This window comes from Hyla sarda, chromosome 7 (genome assembly GCF_029499605.1).
Source record: "Hyla sarda isolate aHylSar1 chromosome 7, aHylSar1.hap1, whole genome shotgun sequence".
NCBI lineage: Eukaryota > Metazoa > Chordata > Amphibia > Anura > Hylidae > Hyla > Hyla sarda.
In genome coordinates, this window is record NC_079195.1 from 106,065,132 (window position 1) to 106,084,601 (window position 19,470).

The window sequence follows — 19,470 nt, forward strand, 5'->3', positions numbered from 1 at the left end:
AAGTCTTAAGACCATGATAAATGTCGGCCATTATATTTATTATGTGTTTTTTTAAAGAATTTGCTCTCTTTTTTATGAAATCTTATTTTAAAAATTGAAAATCTAGACTTCCATAGGGAAGTTCCACCATAAATCCACAGCACATCCGACCCAAAACGGACTTGCTGAGGGTTTAAAAACTTAAACCATAGGTCAATTTCCTCATAGATTTAGAGCAGATCTTTCCGCATTGTGTGGATAACATTTTGCCAAATTCACCTACCTTGCTGCTGGTGTAAATTGTGTAATTCCACTCAAATTTAGTGTGAAAAATGAGCAGCCAATATGTCACATTTACCTGTAGCATGTAATTGAGTTTTTTCTATCTGATGCCAATAGTGATGATCGGGGAGGTCCGTCCTCAGGACCCCAGCTGATCATGACAATGTTGTAGCGTTGTGCAGGGAAATGCAGCTATTTCCACTCACTTGAATGGAGCCACGGTGCAGTTCCCTCCATATGTGCAGGGTTAAATCAGTAAGGGAGGCAATGATGTGACCATTACTGTCTCAAAGTGAAGATATATCCTAACAATATACCATAACCTTATGAGATGGGGAAAACCCTTCAATGTTAAGATTATAATCCAGTAGTCCTTGTTCTATCAAGATGTTATAGATGTTAAACATTTTATACAATTCATTACTAGACTAGCTGAGTACCCGGCGTTGCCCGGTTTTTCCTACCTAATCCTTGTGGGAGAGGAAAAGCAACACGGGAGGAAGTACTTGTCCTCATATCCCATCCCCATATCCCGACCTCATATTTCATCCTCATAGCCCGACCTCACATCTCAACCTCATATCCCGATCCCATATCCCGACCCCATATCCCATTCAAGTTATTACTAGACTAGCTGAGTATCCAGCATTGCCCCTTTTTTCCTACCTAATCCTTGTGGGGAAGGAAAAGCAACATAGGAGGAAGTACTTGTCCGCATACCCCAACCTCACATCCCGCCCCCACATCTTGCCCCAATATCCTGTCCTCATATCTAATCATATCTCTCGCAAATGGGGGTGGATAAGGGTTAAATCACCTATCCTATGTTTGTTGGTGACATATAAGTAACATGTGCATCAAGTTTCATGTTAATATCTTTAGCGGTTTGGAAGTGATGCTGGAAAATACAGACACATTGATGTTTTTTAATATAAAAAAAAAAAAAAATTATTATATATATATATATATATATATATATATATATATATATATATATATATATATATATATATATATTTACATACACACACACACACACACACACACACACACACACATACATACTGTCTAGAAAAGCTGGATAACATCCACAGTTGTGCTTTCATACCTGTGCACATATCACGTTCTTTATGCTTTTTTTTGTATTTAACAGGATTGGAAAATATTATATGCGATTAATAAATTAGGTGTAACAGAGCCTTACTTGTATGTTAAAACACAGCTGGCATCAAGCTAGGCCAAGAAGAGTAGGATAGGTTTCGGAATGCATCTGGCAGAACACTGCATCTCTTCTTTCCACAAGAAGATCATATTTACTGTCCTGTACATATATCTCTTCAGGGTCAAGTCACACGTACAGTATCCTGCGCAGATTTGATACGCAGGATTTTAAGCTGTGTTCAGTCAGTTTACATTGAAATCTGCAGTAGAAAATCCTGCACATCAAATCTGCGCAGAATACTGTACGTGTGAATAAAGATTATTCTACCACTACTCAGTGTCATATGTCAAAGTAACAACCAAGGCTGCACAATACCAGGAAGTGTCAGAATGTGCACAGTAAAGAACCTACAGAGTCTCTGCACAAAGTTCCATAGATCGATATATGTAGCATCAGCAGATATAACGTTCTCATGTCACCAAGTACAGCTCTGTGACACCAGACTAGAGAACGCGGCTGTCACCAAACCTGTTCACGCTCACCAGTCATCACTCACATATCCAGTCAGCGAGACATGTCTGAGGTCAGGAGATAAGTGCTGACTGATAGGAATATTTTTATTAATACACATTTGCTTGTGCTTCTCAAACCTTCAGATCCTCTCTGGATATCAAACACTGACAACTATTGCAAGGACAATGTTTAGGTTTACTTACAAAATGTTCCAGGTTTATGTAAGTAATGTTAATACAGTGTCTAGGGGAGCATTCTGCAACGCTCCAATAAGCGCTGTGCTTCAATTCCTTCACCAGTGCCAAAATGTGCTGTAAGTGAATAAAAACTTCTGCCAACCTGTAAAAACCTAGTCCTATACTCACATAGACACAGTTTCTTATACTATATCAGCCAGTGTAAGAACAATTCATCTGGAGCTCTGGAGAGAACAGAGGGTTGTGTTCCTACTACACTTAAAGGGGGTTTTCCAACGTTTGACAACTTATCCCCTATCCACAGGATAGAGAGTGTTTAGGCAAGAAAAAAAACCTTGTGGTGGCGCTGCTCATTCAGGTGAAATTCACAAGGAGTCCAGAGGTAACGAGTATCAAATTTATTGACACATCCCTGATTGGCTACCAGCGAACGAGCAATAGCCAACCATAGACAACAGAATGCAATCCTCTGATTGGTCCAAACCGCATCGCTCAAGAAAACTTCGGTTTCATATTTACCGCCCGATGGGTTTCTTCTATAATATGAAGAAAGAACACTTTCGAATGGCTGTACATTCGCTCCACAAGTCTACTGATTGGTCACCCCTAAGTACCACGTGACCACATATGTGTATATATGCGCAAGAACTCTCCTGTACTCCAGCACGTGACGTCATTCCTGGCCCGGAATGCTATTGGTCGCTCTTTTTGTGAATGGATAGGCGGGCATTTTCTAACTATCCACGTCAGATTATTCAAACCTCGCTCTCATCACGGAGGAGCCAAGCTTCGTTCTAATTTAACAATGAAAAAAATCTCACAGGGTTATCACGGAGACAGCTCTTTATGTTATTTTAATTCATTTTCATTAAATGTATGTTTTTTCCTAATGTTGCACATCACATCACATGGTACGTCCACCAAATATTCCATGAAAGCTCTATGTTATCCATGTGACATTTACACTAGACTACCATCAATGTGACTACCATCAATTTCCGCTCGGAGATTCCGAGTGCGGCCAGTGCTGACTGAATCAGTCGGCGCTAGGACCGCGCGGACACTGCAGTCTCCAATAGACTGCAATGTTTTCCGCGCGGATTTCCGCCTGAAGAAAGAGCAACGCCTTTCTTCAGGCGGAAATTTCCAAGCGGATTTTCCGTTCACAAATTCCGCTTCACAAATTCCGAAGTGTGAATTTGTGAACGGAAAACCATTCACTACACTATACATTTAGCAAGCGGAATTTCCGCCTGCAATTTTAAAGCGAAATTGTAGGCGGAAATTCTGTAGTCTGAACCTAGCCTTACTCTTACTCCTAGTGCTAGCTGAACTACAGGCCATAACCCTATGTGATAACCCTAAGATCACATACTGGGTCAGTAAGTGGTGAGGGATTATAGGGAAGACTATTGAAAAGATTGTACTACTATATTGAAAAAATATAGAAGGGTTAATGTGGCAGAGAATTTATGTCCATGCACGAGGCCACAGATCACAGGCCCATACTGTACCTCTACATGCTTGTCATGGTTAAACATGGCCATTCAGTTCTGGCACTGTATCTAAAGAGCCACATTAGGGTTTTTTCTGACATCTCTATTGCACATTTTATAAATGCTATTTCACAAGCATACAGTCATTATACAAGTCCCATCCAGTACCTCCATCCTCTGCATATAGATCTTTTTATAGCAGTTCCTTACATATCACAATGTTCCTATAAATTAGCAGTGCAGGGAATTCGTCCCAGTGTGCCAACGACACATAATTACCCGGGTATTTTTAGCCTATAAGGAGGGATGTGTCTACACTAGATGAAGATTACAAAAATGTTTCTCTAATGGAAAGCGTTACATGCTTGTTTAGGATACGATTCATTTCCACATCCAAAAGCCTTACTTACCAGGGGGTTAAATAAAATAAAAAATAAGGGGGCTGGTACTGCTGCATTCCCCTACATAAGGGTTTCCCAACTAGGGTGCCTCCAGCTGTTGCAAAACTACAACTCCCAGCACGCCCGGACAGCCTACGGCTGTCCGGACATGCTCGGAGTTGTAGTTTTGCAACAGCTGGAGGCACCCTGGTTGGAAAACACTGCCCTTCATAATGTGGACAGTAGTATTTGAGTTTGACACAGGAAATTCCAAATCAGCCAATAACTGGTTGACGTACCTCAGCCATTGACTGGCAGAGCGGGCATTTCCTTTGGGCTGACATGGGGACCAGTAAGAGATAAGATTGGTGGCAATTGGACACTACTGGAAGAGCAGAGAGTACTTTTTTCCCCAGTCTGTCTCTCTTTTTATATTTTATCCTACAAGACATCAGTAGTACTACAGAAAGTGTCTGTGCAGCCCAGGCTTAAAATCAATACCTAATGAAATGAGATTACTATGAATCAGTTCGGAGCTTTCCGGTGACACCACTTTAGTCTTTTTACAGTCTGCATTCTAAACCATATTAGTTCAGCCCCCATAATGGTTACTAGTGGGTGCAGTCAAACAGTATATTTTAATCCATGCAGGACATCTGGATCACATCAAATCTGCTATAAATTTAGATATTACAGACTATGTGCTTGGCCTATGTATTTCAGTGCCAAATAAAAAAGGTTCACAAGTGCATGATCCCAAAGGGTTACCTGGCTGAGATACTGCGGTTGCTGTGAATTGAGTGGCCCATGGCGGAGGGGTCTTCTGTCCTCCAAACTGAGCCATGGTGAATGGACAACTTCACACCAGGATTAGGCTTGTAACCTGCAAGAAAAACACACATGGAACAGCTATGAGTCAATGCTAATAAAAGGGGGTTCTGGAAGAGTGCTGCAACTTTCTACTATATCCTACTGTATGTCAATTCCAAGAACTCTGCCTGCTGTCAGCGAATGGAAACTTTCACTGCGAGACCTGGTTCACAGCAGCCTAAGACAGGTGTAAATCCCGGACCAGTTGTGGGTTAATGACCTGAAGTGAAAACTGTGTGAATTTGTCCAGATCATTGCCCCACTGACAGGCGCACAGCCCATCACAACTGAGATCTCTGAGAAGTAGTCTCATGGATAAAAACTTATCCTCTACCCACAGGATAGGGGATAAGTTTTAGATCACGGGAAGTCCGAGCACTGGGGACCCCCCATGATCTCCTGTATGGAGCAGAGCATTATGACCCCCGCCTGAAGCAGGAGCTGTCACGCCCCCTCTATATTTCTCTATGGGAGAGCAGAAGATAGCCAAATGGCTCTCCCATAGAGAGATATGGAGGGGTGGGTGTTGTGATGCACCGCTCCAGGGGAGAGTTGGGGTTCCATACAGGAGATCGCTGGGGGCCCCAGAGCTCAGACCCCCCCGCGATCTAAACCTTATCCCCTATCCTGCTCATATGGATACATTTTGGGCCATGAGACTACTCCTTTAAAGGAGTTCTGTAGTGAAAAATAACATACCCCCTATCCAAAGGATAGGAGATAGGTTATAGATCTTGGGGCGGGGAGGGTCCTGAGTGCAGGAACCCCCGCGATCTCCTGAACGGGGCCCCAGCAGTTTGCTGGAGGGGGGGGGGGGGTGCAGCCATTGCCTGTGTCTTTGTACCCAGACAAAATACAGAAAGGGCGAGACAAGCAGGGCTCTGTGCAAGTTCTTGGTTTGTCAATCAGCCTGCTGTGCGAGTCGGGGGAACGTCAAAGAGAAGCAGTGCGCACAGTAGCCAAGTATAAGCTCACAGGGGTAAAGGTGGAAAATTCCACATTATATCGGGGGGTAAGCAAGGGAATGCCCCCTCCTACTAGGTAAATGGCATGCAGTGTGTGCAACATAAACAAGGGAATACAAGGGACAGGATGAGAACCAGTTAAAAAGTAAGCCTGGAGCACTTATTTATTTTTTACACTTAAGGTACACTTTAAGCACTGTGATTTTTTGGGGGGTCAGACTGGTGATAACATGACCGAGTTACAGTAATGAAATTCATAGATGCAGCTGTGCTGGAATGAAACAAATGGCACTGTAGGGCTAGTAATAGTGAGTGTGCATGATACGGGCAAAGAAAAAAACCCTGAAATGTTTATTTAGCAGAGACCAAGAACAAAATGCACTGATGTCAGGGTGGAATCTTGCAAGAAAAGAGGAAAGCAAAACAAAAACGTTTCCTCATAGCACAGCAATAATAACATGACATATAAGACACCAGATCATATGACTTACATGGATCATACTCTATAAACCCAGATGTTCTGTCACAATGTGCACCATCATTTTGTATGTCATACAGCTAACTGCTCAGCAACCAACACTATGGAGGTACACAAGTTGTGCCCAGTCATATCATTTATGATTTTATTTACAGTCCCCCGTCCACACCTCTTCCATAGGAGGTGATACACTACATGGAAAACCTGTCCGTTTAGTCCCAGCATAAAACACTGCCCTGATTACGTATGTAGCTCACGTATTCCGCTATACACAGAACATATGTGATCAGATCAGACCCCACCCGCAATATCATTTACATACACACAAATAGGAGACATAATTGAGCTCTCTTTAGCTTCTGGAGTGAGGTAGGAAACAAAGCACTAGAAAACCTTACATAAGTCCAGGTTCAACACAGAAAATGATTGATTTCTAACCCTCACATTGTCTTTAACATTCCTGTTGTCTCTACAACTTAAAGGGGTATTCCAGGATTTTTTTTTTTTATTTGACTATGCTACGGGGGCTGTGAAGTTAGTGTAGTTCATAATATAGTGTCTGTACCTCTGTGTGACGGTTTTCTCACAATTCTTTTGTGATTTTCACCCCAATATTTATTTTTGCCAGCATACACAATGACTGTTGTCTCAGATTTTTCCCAGCTTGCAATGCGGCCGAGACCTGACTCACTCGTCAGCTGATGACAGGGAGCCTGTCTGCTTCAATGGGTGGAGGGATCAATCTGCAACTAATGCAACAGCTGTAGGCATCCTGATTGAAAACCACAGGTCTTTTGAATGGATGCAGCTCATTTATATTTCAATGAGTGAGGTGGCTGATGTGCAAGAGGGAGGAGAATGGAATTATGCGATTTGTAGTAAAAAAAAAAAAAATCAAACAGGAAATACCAGCTCACACACAGCTAGCCACAGTATTATGGTAATTTCACAACATAGCCATTTATCCCCAAGACAAATGCAGATCCTTCCTAAGCATGTCCATTACTGCCTGCCAGGTACATACAAAAATCACCTTATGGTGGAGAACCTCTTTAATCCATGGGCCTAATACTATTTATTCATATTGATCGAAACACACAAAGTGTGAGCATTACATAAATGACAGATACATTCAAATAAAAGCTATCCTAAGATATAAATATAGTGAAGATGCATCAAGAAATGTCCCATATAAAATTTGGTTTTCAACCCCTTAAAAGGAAAACAGTCAGTCATTCTGTTCACCCACACTAAACCCAATACACTGGGTTATAGTGTGGGTGAACAGGTGACCAATGCAGGGTCTCTGACTAAGATACCTACCTTCAGTCCGGCGCCCGGTCCCTCTGAAGATCAGCTTCTATCTTTGCTGAATTGCGTGCTGGAGGCAGGCCCGCCGGGTGAATTTGAATATGCATGGTCACTAGTCACGTGAGCGCTTGAGCATGAATATTCAAATTCACCCGGCGGGGCCGCCTCCGATGCGCAATTCAGGAAATATAGAAGCTGATCTTCAGTGGGACAACACAACGAACTGAAGGTAGGTATCTTAGTCAGAGACCCCTCATTTATATAGAAATCATGGCTTTGTCCAAGCTAAAGCAAAGGCATGGACAAAGTCCAGTAAATGAGGGTGGGCTAGCACTCCTCTGTGATCTCTCCTGTCCGAGAGGGCTCCTCTGGGCTCTCTCCTGTCCGAGAGGGCTCCTCTGGGCTCTCTCCTGTCCGAGAGGGCTCCTCTGGGCTCTCTCCTGTCCGAGAGGGCTCCTCTGGGCTCTCTCCTGTCCGAGAGGGCTCCTCTGGGCTCTCTCCTGTCCGAGAGGGCTCCTCTGGGCTCTCTCCTGTCCGAGAGGGCTCCTCTGGGCTCTCTCCTGTCCGAGAGGGCTCCTCTGGGCTCTCTCCTGTCCTATCAGACAGAGCACAGTCTAGCCCACCCTCACTTACTGGACTTTGAATGGTGTCCTTAAATGGGCACAGTTGCACATCCTGGCAAAACATTAAAGGGGTACACCGCTGGAGAATTTGTTCTTTAACCCCTTAGGGACTCAGCAAATTTTCATTTTTGCATTTTCGCTTTTTCCTCCTTCCCTTCTAAAAATCATAATGATTTCAATTTTGCACCTACAGACCCAAATAAGGGCTTGTTTTTTGCGTCACCAATTGTACTTTGCAATGACATCACTTATTTTAGAATATAACCTGCGGCGAAACAAAAAAAAATTATTTGTGAGGTGAAATAAAAATAAAAAAAAACACCATTTTGTAACTTTTGTGGGCTCCCGATTCTGCGCAGTGCTATTTGGTAAAAATGACACTTTTTTATCTTTATTCTGTAGGTCTATACGGTTACAAGGATACCCAATTTATGTAGGTTTTATTTTAATACTTAAAATTATAAACTACATGCACCAAAATTAGTATGTTTAAAATTGGCATCTTATGACCCCTATAACTTTATTTTTCCGTGTACGGGGTGGTATGAGGGCAAATTTTTTGCCCCGTCATCTGTAGTTTTTTTTATAGGTACCATGTTTTTTTGATGGGACTTTTTGATTGCTTTTTATTAATATTTTTATGGTATATGAAGTGACCAAAAATGCTAAATTTTGGACTTTGATATTTTTTTTTTTACGTGTACGCCATCGACAGTGTGGTTTTGCTAACCTAATATTTTAATAGTACGGACATTTACGCACCCGGCGGTACCACATATGATTATTTTTATTCTTTATTACATTATTTTATTTAAAAAATGGGAAAAGGGGGGTGATTTAAACTTTTAATAGGGAAGGGGTAAATTAACTTATAACTTATAAAAAAAAAAAAAGTTACACTTTTTTTTGTAGCCCCCATAGGGGGCTAAAACATGCAATCTTCTGATTGCATTCATTGATCAGTGCTCTGCCATTGCAAAGCACTGATCAGTGTAACCGGCGCTCTGCTGCTCCTGGATGGAGCAATAGATCGCCAATCGGACGACGGAGAGGCAGGTGAGGCAGCTGTCGTCCGGTAAGCTGATTGGGACATCGCAATTTTGTTGCGATAGTCTCGATCAGCTCCGCTCCTTCTAGTACTTATCAGCCACTGTATGCTCCACAGGTAGTTCTTCACTTTTTGAATTTACTTTCTGTCTGACCACAGAGCTCACTCCTGACACCTCAGTCAGTATCAGGAATTGTCCAGAGCAGGAGAGGTTTGGTATGGGAATTTGCTCCCACTCTGGACAGTTCCTAAAATGGACAGGGGTGTTAGCAGAGAGCTGTGGTCAGGCAGAAAGATAATCCAAAGAGAAAATAACTTCCTCTGTAGTTTACAGCAGCTGATAAGCACTGGAAGGATTAAGATTTTTTTTAACCCCTTCCCGCAGCATGACTTATATAAACGTCATGTTATGCTGGTAGTTTGACATCATGACGTTTATATAAGTCATTCAGTTAACCCAGCAATGCGTGGCATCGCACGGGTTAAAAGGCAGGAATCCCACTTTTACCAGCGGGAGACAACTTCTGAAAGCCCCCCCGGGACCATCTGTGGATGGTCCTGGTCAGCGATCACAGGGATTGGTCCTTGTGGACCAATTACACTGTCTCAGCTGACTGGGGGGGGGGGGGGGGGTTAAAGTTAATTTCCCCCACTCTGCCCCCCCCCCTTAGAAGTCCGGGCAGAGCAGGGGAAGATGAGAGCTGCGGTGGGGACATACCGCAGGATCGGCGCAGGCAGTGGGGACCGGGGATCGTCAGCAGGCAAGTGGAGGAGGCAGCGTCGGCATCAAAAGGCAGCAGTGAAGATCGCTGTAAAGTGATCTTCACTGCTGCTTCTAGGAGTTTCAAAACTACAACTCCCAGCATGCAGTGGCAGCAGAAGGGCATACTGTAGTTATGCAACAGCTGGAGGCATACTACTACAACTTCCAGCATACCCTTTGGCTGTCCAGGCATGCTGGGAGTTGTAGTTTTGCAACATCTGGAGGGACACAGTTTGGACACCACCACACTGTGGTCTCCAAACTGTTCTCCTCCAGTTGTTGCAAAACTACAACTCCCAGCATGCCCTTCGGCTGTTTGGGCATGCTGGGAGTTGTAGTTTTGCAACAACTGAAGGCACACTGGTTGGGAAACATTGTCTGTTTCCTAATTAAGTGTTTCCCAACCCGTGTGCCCCAGCTGTTGCAAAACTATAACTCCCAGCATGCACTGACAGACCGTGCATGCTGGGAGTTGTAGTTTTGCAACAGTTGGAGGCACACGGGTTGTGAAACACTGAGTTAACAAACTCCGTGTTTTGCAACCTGTGTGCCTCCAGCTGTTGCATAACTACAACCCCCCAGCATGCATGGACAGCCAAAGGGCATGTTGGAAGTTGTAGTAGTATGACTCCAGCTTGCAAGATGCAGCAAATTTTCCACCGCATCTCAAACTCCTAGCGGGTAACTCATCGTGAACCCCCACCCGTGTGAATGTACCCTAAAAACACTACACTACACAAAATAAGAAGTAAAACACTACATATACCCCTACACAGTTACCACCTCTCCCCCCCCCCCCCCCCCCCGATAAAAATGAAAAATATTTGGTATGGCACTGTTTCCAAAACGGAGCCTCCAGCTGTTGCAAAACAACAACTCCCAGTATTGCCGGACAGTCATTGTCGCTTCTCGGCCTTTTGGCTAAGATCAAGTGTAGTATCTGTTCTTATCAGTTTTCATGCTGGTGGGGATGGGTGCTGCATGGAGGACGCAGGTGTACCAGGGCTTTCCGGGGCTGGTTCTGAGGAATCAGCTCGACGGCTGCCCCGATGTGACCTGTTCCCTCCGGGTCTCGCCATGAGGCTGAGAGGGTCTAGAGCCGAGGTACTTTTGTGCCTCGGGGAGTGGTGACCCCGAGGTGCCGAAACTCACTGGGAGTACTGGCTCACTGAGTTGAAGCACGGGCACCATAATCTCTTCACCTTGTGGCACTCACCTCTTGATTCCCGGCCTTCTGGCTAGGATCAGAGAAATTTTTATAGATCCGTCCGGATGTCCGGGCAGTATATCTGCACACATTCACTTATTTGTTTCTTTTTGTCTCACTGTGTCACTTTTTTCGTGTTGTGTGTTCACAGGATTTGTCAGGATGCGGTAGCCCTTCTGGGTGTTCCTCCTGGCGGTCTAGGGGAGGTGTGTGTGGCCATTAGGTTCCGCACCTCCCTGCAAACACCCCGGGTACTCCTGCTTTGGCAGGGTACCTACCGTTATCGGCTCTGCGGGCAGATACCTTGGCTAACGCCAAGGGGGATGCCGGGAGCATTTGTGGTCCCCTAGTAGCTTCGGCGAAAAGGGACATCGAACCTGGAACCTCACAGGTACCTCTTGGTCCGGAGGCGAAGGGTAAGGTTTGTTGGGGGGCCTCTCTCCCATCGGAGAAGGGCTTGCGATAGACCGCATCCTTTGTGCACGTTTTTTTAGTGTAACACGTTTGCACTTTTTCTTGCACTTTGGGTGAATCGAGAGCACGTTCCTCGGCTTAAAAAAAAAAAGTCACTGACTGTCAAGGCATGCTGGGAGTTTTGCAACAGCTGGAGGCACCCTGTTTGGGAATCACTGGCGTAGAATACCCCTATGCAAATCCCTAATTTAGGCCATAAATGCACATGGCGCTCTCTCACTTCAGAGCCCTGTCGTATTTTAAGGCAACAGTTTGGGGCCACATATGGGGTATTTCCTTACTCGGGAGAAATTGCCTAACAAATTTTTTTTACACTAACTTGCTGGTGTTGCCCCATACTTATTATTTTCACAAGAGTTAAGAGGGAAAAAAAAGACCCCTAAAATTTGTAACGTAATTTCTCCTGAATATGGAAATACCTCATATGTGGACGTAAAATGCTCCGCGGGCGCACAACAAGGCTTAGGAGTGAGAGCGCCATGTACATTTGCACAGGGGTGGCTGATCGTTACAGAGGTTCTGACAAAAAAATTAAAAAGAAAACACCTACCTGTGACCCCATTTTGGAAACTGAACCCCTTAAGGAACGTAAGGGGTACATTGAGCCTTAACACAGGTGTTTGAAGAATTTTCGTTGAAAATGAATTTTTTTTCACAAAAATGCTGGTGTTATCCCAAATTTTTCATTTTTACAAGGGGTCATTTGTAACACTATTTCTTTAGAGTATATAAATACCCCATATGTGCATGTAAAGTGCTCTGCTGGTGCACTACAGGGCTCAGAAGGGAAGGAGCGCCATTGGAGAGAGAATTTGCCTGGAATTGAAGGCCATGTGCAATTACAAAGTCCCCATGGTGCCAGAACGGTGCACCCCCCCCCCCATGTGACCCGATTTTGGAACTGCACCCCTCATGGAGTGTAATAAGGGGTACAGTGAGCATTTACGCCCCATAGGTGTCTGACAGATCTTTGGAACAGTGGTCCGTGAAAATGAAAAATTTGATTTTTAATTTGCACAGCCCACTGTTCCAAAAGTCTGTCAAACACAAGTGGGGTATAAATGCTCATTGCACCCCCTTTTAAATTCCGTGAGGGGTGTAGTTTCCAAAATGGGGTCACGTTGGGGGGGGTCCACTGTTCTGGTAGCATGGGGGATTTGTTAACACACATGGTCCCCTTCTCTTCTGAGCATTGTAGTTCGACCGCAGAGCACTTTCCATCCACACATGGGTTATTTCCATTACACATTTTGGGGGGCATTTTCTCCTATTACCTCTTGTAAAAATGTAAAATTTGGAGGGAAAACTGCATTTTTGTGCAAAAAATTTAATTTCATTTACACTTCTGAATTTAAACGAAAAGTCATCACTGTACCCCTTGTTACGTGCCTTGAGGGGTGTAGTTTCCAAAATAGTATGCCATGTTTTTTAGTTTTTTTTTGCTGTTATGGAACCATAGGGGATTCTTAAATGTGACATGCACCCCCAAAAACCATTTCAGCAAACTTTGCTTTGAAAAAGCCAAATGTGACTCCTCCTCTTCTGAGCATTGTAGTGCGCCCACAGAGCACTTGAGGTCAACACATGGGGTATTTCCATACTCCTTTTACCCCTTGTAAAAAATTCAAAGACTGAATTTGAAAATTGCTGTTGAACTTTGAAGCCCTCTGGTGTCTTCCAAAAGTAAAAACACGTCAATTTTATGATGCAAACATAAAGTAGACATATTGTATATGCGAATCAATATATACCGTATTTATCGGGGTATACCACGCACCGGCCTATAACACGCACCCTCATTTTACCACGGATATTTGGGTTAAAAAAGTTTTTTACCCAAATATCCATGAAAAAATGAGGGTGCGTGTGTGCGCGTGTATACCCCGATATACCCCCTGGAAAGGCAGGGGAAGAGAGGCCGTCGCTGCCCGCTTCTCTCCCCCTGCCTTTCCTGGGGTCTAGAGCGCTGCTCTCGGCCCTTCTCACCCCCTGGATATCGGCGCCGCTGCCCGTTCTGTCCCCCTGACTATCGGTGCCGGCGCCGATAGCCAGGGGGAGAGAAGCGGCGCCGACAGCCAGGGGGAGAGAAGGGGCAGCGGCACCCATTGCCGGCGCCGCTGCCCCGTTGCCTCCCCCCATCCCCGGTGGCATAATTACCTGAGTCGGGTCCGCGCTGCTCCAGGCCTCCGTCGTGCGTCCCCAGCGTCGTTGCTATGCATGGCGCGGCGCTCTGACGTCATGCGCCGCGCCGTTCAGCGCATAGCAATGACGCTGGGGACGCACGCCGGAGGCCTTCAGCAGCGCGGACCGGACTCAGGTAATTATGCCACCGGGGATGGGGGGAGGCAACGGGGCAGCGGCGCCGGCAATGGGTGCTGCTGCCCCTTCTCTCCCCCTGGCTGTCGGCGTCGCTTCTCTCTCCCTGGCAATCGGCGCCAGCACCGATAGTCAGGGGGACAGAACGGGCAGCGGTGCCGATAACCAGGGGGTGAAAAGGGCCGACAGCAGCGCTCTAGACCCCAGGAAAGGCAGGGGGAGAGAAGCGGGCAGCGACGGCCTCTCTCCCCCTGCCTTTCCTGGGGGGGGGTATCGGCGTATAACACGCACACAGACTTTAGGCTAAAAATTTTAGCCTAAAAAGTGCGTGTTATACGCCGATAAATACAGTACTTTATTTGGAATGTCTATTTTCCTTATAAGCAGAGAGTTTCAATGTTAGAAAAATGCTAAACTTTCAAATATTTCATGAAATTTTTGAATTTTTCACCAAGAAAAAAATGTATCGACAAAAATGTACCAAAAATTTACCAATTTTTTTGGGGAAGGGGGGGTTCACTTTAACACAGTGCAAGTTCTATACAATACCGATAATTACATGCTTTCTATTATAACTTTTTCAAAAGTATGTTTAAAATGTCCCTATTTTGACCCCCTATTCTAACTTTCTTATTTTTTCCTATACGCAGCTGTGCGAGAGCTAATTTTTTGCGCAGTGTTCTTTAATTTGTGTTGGTACTGCATACATATACCGTATTTTTCGCCCTATAGGACGCACCGGCATATAAGACGCACCCAATTTTTGAGGTGCAAAACCTAGTAAAAAAAGATTCTGAACCGAACAGTGATCTTCAACCTGCAGACCTCCAGATGTTGCAAAAATACAACTCCCAGCATGCCCGGACAGCCGTTGGCCGTTGGCTGTCCGGGCATGCTGGGAGTTGTAGTTTTGCAACATCTGGAGGTCGGCAGGTTGAAGACCACTGGATAGGAGGTAATACTCACTTGTCCCCGCCGCTCCGGACCCGTCACCGCTGCCCTGGATGTCGCTCCATCGCTGTCACCGCGTCCCCGGGGTGTCCCCATCGCTCCGGACATCATCTTCCCCGGGATCCACGCTCTCCGTCATCACGTCGCTCCGCACGTCGCTCCTATTGGATGACGGGACGGCGTGCGCGACGACGTGATGATGTTGAAGGAGAGGGCCGCCATGCAGGGGATTCCGGCACGGAGCAGACACCGAGGAGGCAGGTAAGGTCCCTCCCGGTGTCCTGTAAGCTGTTCGGGACACCGCGATTTCACCGCGGCGGTCCCGAACAGCCTGACTGAGCAGCCGTGTCACTTTCGCTTCAGACGCGGTGGTCAGCTTTGATCGCCGCGTCTGAAGGGTTAATACAGGGCATCACCACGATCAGTGATGCCCTGTATTAGCCGCGGGTCCCGGCCGTTGATGGCTGTAGGGACCGCGGCGATAGGCGTGTATTCGCTGTATAAGACGCACCAACTTTTCCCGTCTTATACGGCGAAAAATACGGTATATGACTTTTTGTTCATTTTTTATTCTATTTTTTTCTGGAATGTGATTAGCCAAAATAATTCTGCAATTTTGGACTTTGGTATTTTTACATTTACGCTGTTCGCCATACACGATCATTAAAGGAGAAATGCAGCGAAAAACTTTTAAATCTCCCTGAGCCCGGGCTGCAAAAACTAAACTTTAACTCACCTTCCTACTTTCCCCTGTTGCGCTGGCTCCCTGCTTCTTAGGCTCAGAATGTCACACTGCGGTCAGCCTATCGCTGCCCGAGCTCCTTACATGACAGTGTGCTCAGCCTATCACTGGCCGAGGCGGGATATCGCTGCGCCCGGCGATACTTTGACCACAGTGTGACATTCCAAGCCCAAGAAGCAGGGCGAAGGGCAGCAGCAGAGAAAGGGGACGCTGATACCAGCGCAACGGGGAGAACGTAGGAAGGGGAGTTAAAGTTTTTTTTTTTTTTTTTTGCAGCCCGGACACAGGGAAAGTTAAAAGTTTTTTGCTGCCTTTCCCCTTTAACATTATATTTTAATAGTTCAAACATTTCTGCACACAGCAGTACCTAATGCTTATTTTTCATGGCATGCTGGATATCGGCCAAATGCTAACCGATGGATGCTCCTGGATTGTTGGGAGAAGTTGCCTTGGAGGATGTCTTTTTCCATGGCTGTGAGTGAGAATAGTGAGTCCACTGTTGGCATGACAGAAGACCCATGGTAGAGCTCCCCTTTTCCCTTCCAGAAGACCCAAATGGTCTGGAGGAGGCTTCAACAGAAAAAATAACTGTACCCCAGTCCTCTGCAGTCTAATCCCTGTACTTTCATGAAGAATGTCAGTCTGTCCCTCATGTTATTCTTAGAGAGAAGGGGCTTCTTCGCTGCCCTTCTTGTCACTAGGCCAGCCTCAAAAGCCTTCGCCTTACTGTGTGCGCTACTGCACCGACACCTGCCTGCTGCCATTGTTGTGTGTTTAACAATGTCGTGGCTGGGGGTCTGCTGTGCCTCTGAGCCGCAATGCCTCTCTAGACTATGTCATATTGCTTTGATTGACACACAGGGCACGTATGCCAATAAGGACAGTGGCACATGCGGTGTAAGTCTGTGAACCTGTAACACACACTGTTAATGCATCGAAATCCATAGAGGCCTAGAAGACCTGTCAGTAGTAGCAGGGTCTGAAGAACTCTCTGCCTGCAGGGATTTTGGCACACACGTAATGTGTCTGACAGGGTCACAAACGTACTGTATGTGGGTCACAATCAACAATGGCGGTGCATGCGCAGACAAAACACACAAAGCTGCCATTGACAGGTGAGCACCGTGTGTCAATCAAAGCAGCATGATGTAGTGCTAAGAGGCATGGTGGCCAAGTTACACAGAACACCCCTAAACCACGCTGCTCTGACAAAAACATGATGAACATGGAACAAACTTAATTTGTGGGAGCATAAAGGCTCAAAAACTAATAAAAGGTATGCTGGGGTGCCCAACACCTGATAGGCTATGGTGGCGGTTTCATGCCAAAAATGTATGTGACAGATGCACTATGGCAATGTATCTGATCATGCTTCATAAGAGCTAGAGCTAATGCAAACTGCTACCATAAATACTGAAAACCACAGTATAAGCAATGGTACGATCAGTTTACACCACCATGAGATAGGATAGCTTAGAACTGAAGGCAGCCCTTTAAAGCTAAGCCTACACAGAGACATGATAGAACATCACATCTATTTGTGTGATTTGTCTGTACCCTATTGTTTCATGACCGGTACAGCTGCCATTTGACTAAAATGAACAAAAATAGGAACCGAAGAGAAGTCCCTGGCTGGTCACAGTTGATCACAATTTGCACTGAGAGCAATGCTGACAAAGTGGCATAAAACTTACAACCAGTAACCAAACATCTACCAAAATTGGATTTTGAACAACTGTTGTGTGGTGGTCGCCATGCTACCATATTGAGAATTATTACAGTAATGTTGGAATGCAAAATTTTTAATCGCACTAAGCAATGTCCACATGTGGCGGCGGCCTGATGTAATGCCTGAATAGGCCCGGTCAGCCAGAGCGGCCACTGACCTAACAGAATAATTCTCCATTTTGGCTGATAGGGTGAGGTCGTAAAATGGTGCTAAACGCTGATAAGATATCAGAGCTTTCTATTTAACTGTACTTTAAAGCATAAGAAATGCAAGTTGTTTCAGACAGGGTGTTCTCTCTTCATTGCAGGCATGGCAATTATATGGCACTATTTCCTAACTAAAAGCAGTGGCTGGCAGATGACTTTGAATGCCCTTCACCAAGCCTGTCTCATGCACCAAGGTGTGTACGGCAAGGTGTGGACATTATGATTACTGGGAGAAACCAGTTTTATGGAGGCTGCAACTGTATTGTGCAGGTTATAGTTCACAAAACAAACCCCACACGGGGTCCCTGAAAGACACAGTTCACATTAGTGCCAATGCAACAGACACTGTTTAAGCAGCACAGAATGGCACATTTGTTATACACTAAGCATGCTGGAAAATGTCAGTAAAATGTACTTTCACCATGTATATCTATGGATATAAAGAATTCCAAATAACCAATAGCAAATTTGTTTTAATAATTTACCCTTTTCATTAAAAAAGCTTCCCAAATCCACTATACTGTATAAAGTTTAGCATGACTATTTGTATAAATGTCATTTTTTTTATTTTTTTTTTATTTATTATTTTTTTTTTTTTACACATATTTTTTATTCATTGGCCCTGATTTACTAACATGATCTTGACTCTTTTTATCGGGTTACGCAACACAATTTGTGTTGTACGTCCTCTGCAACACTTTGGCCCTCATTTACTATTGCAAACCCGACATGTTTTATCGGGTTGTGTGCCAGATTCTGTCGCAATGCGCCATAAAGTCCGTCTGTGCCAGATTTGAAAAAACCCCGACTAACTCTCCATTTTTCTAATAAAACCCGGGGGAAAGGGGCGTGGCCGCATGGGAAATGGGGCGTGGTCTCTGAAAAGGGGCGTGTTCCTGTCATTTTTCACAAAAACCCAACATATTTACTAAGGTTTCCCCATAAAATGTGGTGGATTTGAGCTGAGGAAAACCAGACAGATCAGAACATGTGTAAAAAAAAGCAAAATGTAGGGAAAGTGGAAAATGTAGGGAAACCTTAGTAAATACCGTGGAAAATAAATTGTAGGGAATTAAAACACACAAAGAAATCTACAGAACACTCTTAGTAAATGAGGGCCTTTGTGCGGCACATTTTACTGGTAAAAACCTGACGGTTTTCTAATTACTCTGAGTATTTTTTTAAACCAACTAAAGGGGTGTGGTTTACATAATTGGGGGCATGTTCTTGACATTTTCCTGAAAACCCGGCAGTTATATTTAAACCCCCCCCAGAAAAATAGTGAAATACTGAACTTGAAAACCCGACTGACTTGAGGTGTGGGGAATCTGTTAAAAAGTGTGTTTTTTTTTTATTTTTTTTAAATCCTGTTACTTAGTCCCCTTTGTAGATTTTTAGATTACATTTTTTATTTTTTGGGAATTTCTCTTTTTAAAAGAAAAAAAAAATTTTGGCTTTCATTTCCTTTTTTTCTTCTTTACCTTTTGTTCATTAATCAATTAATGACCAAGAATGTAAAGTTATGTCCTGGTGCAGAGTTACTTTGCTTTATTTATTGCCTTACACTTTATTTTTCCCGTGCGACAGAATTTAATATCATGCGACAGAATTTTCCCAACATGTGTGAAACATTGATAAATACGGTACATGTGAGAAAAATTAGTCGGGAAAAAAAAAAAATTCTGAAAATAACCAGACACTCTTAGTAAATCAGGGCCATTGTTTCCGAGCTCTGGTGCAAGCTTGAGTATTGGCAACAGCGCTGGGCTACATGATCA

At 44.6% G+C, this 19,470-nt stretch overlaps 1 protein-coding gene and 1 pseudogene across 2 annotated transcripts in view; one reads left to right on the forward strand and one right to left on the reverse strand.

The window, feature by feature from the left end:
* Positions 1–19,470, reverse strand: part of CCAR1 (cell division cycle and apoptosis regulator 1) — a 93,118-nt gene that overhangs the window by 65,053 nt on the left and 8,595 nt on the right. For both annotated transcript variants that reach the window (XM_056530322.1, XM_056530321.1), the window contains exon 2: positions 4,778–4,892. In XM_056530322.1, the coding sequence (XP_056386297.1) occupies positions 4,778–4,853 (76 nt within the window). In that variant the 5' untranslated portion in view covers positions 4,854–4,892. The remainder of the gene's footprint in view (positions 1–4,777; positions 4,893–19,470) is intronic.
* Positions 10,969–11,128, forward strand: LOC130283544 (U2 spliceosomal RNA; annotated as a pseudogene).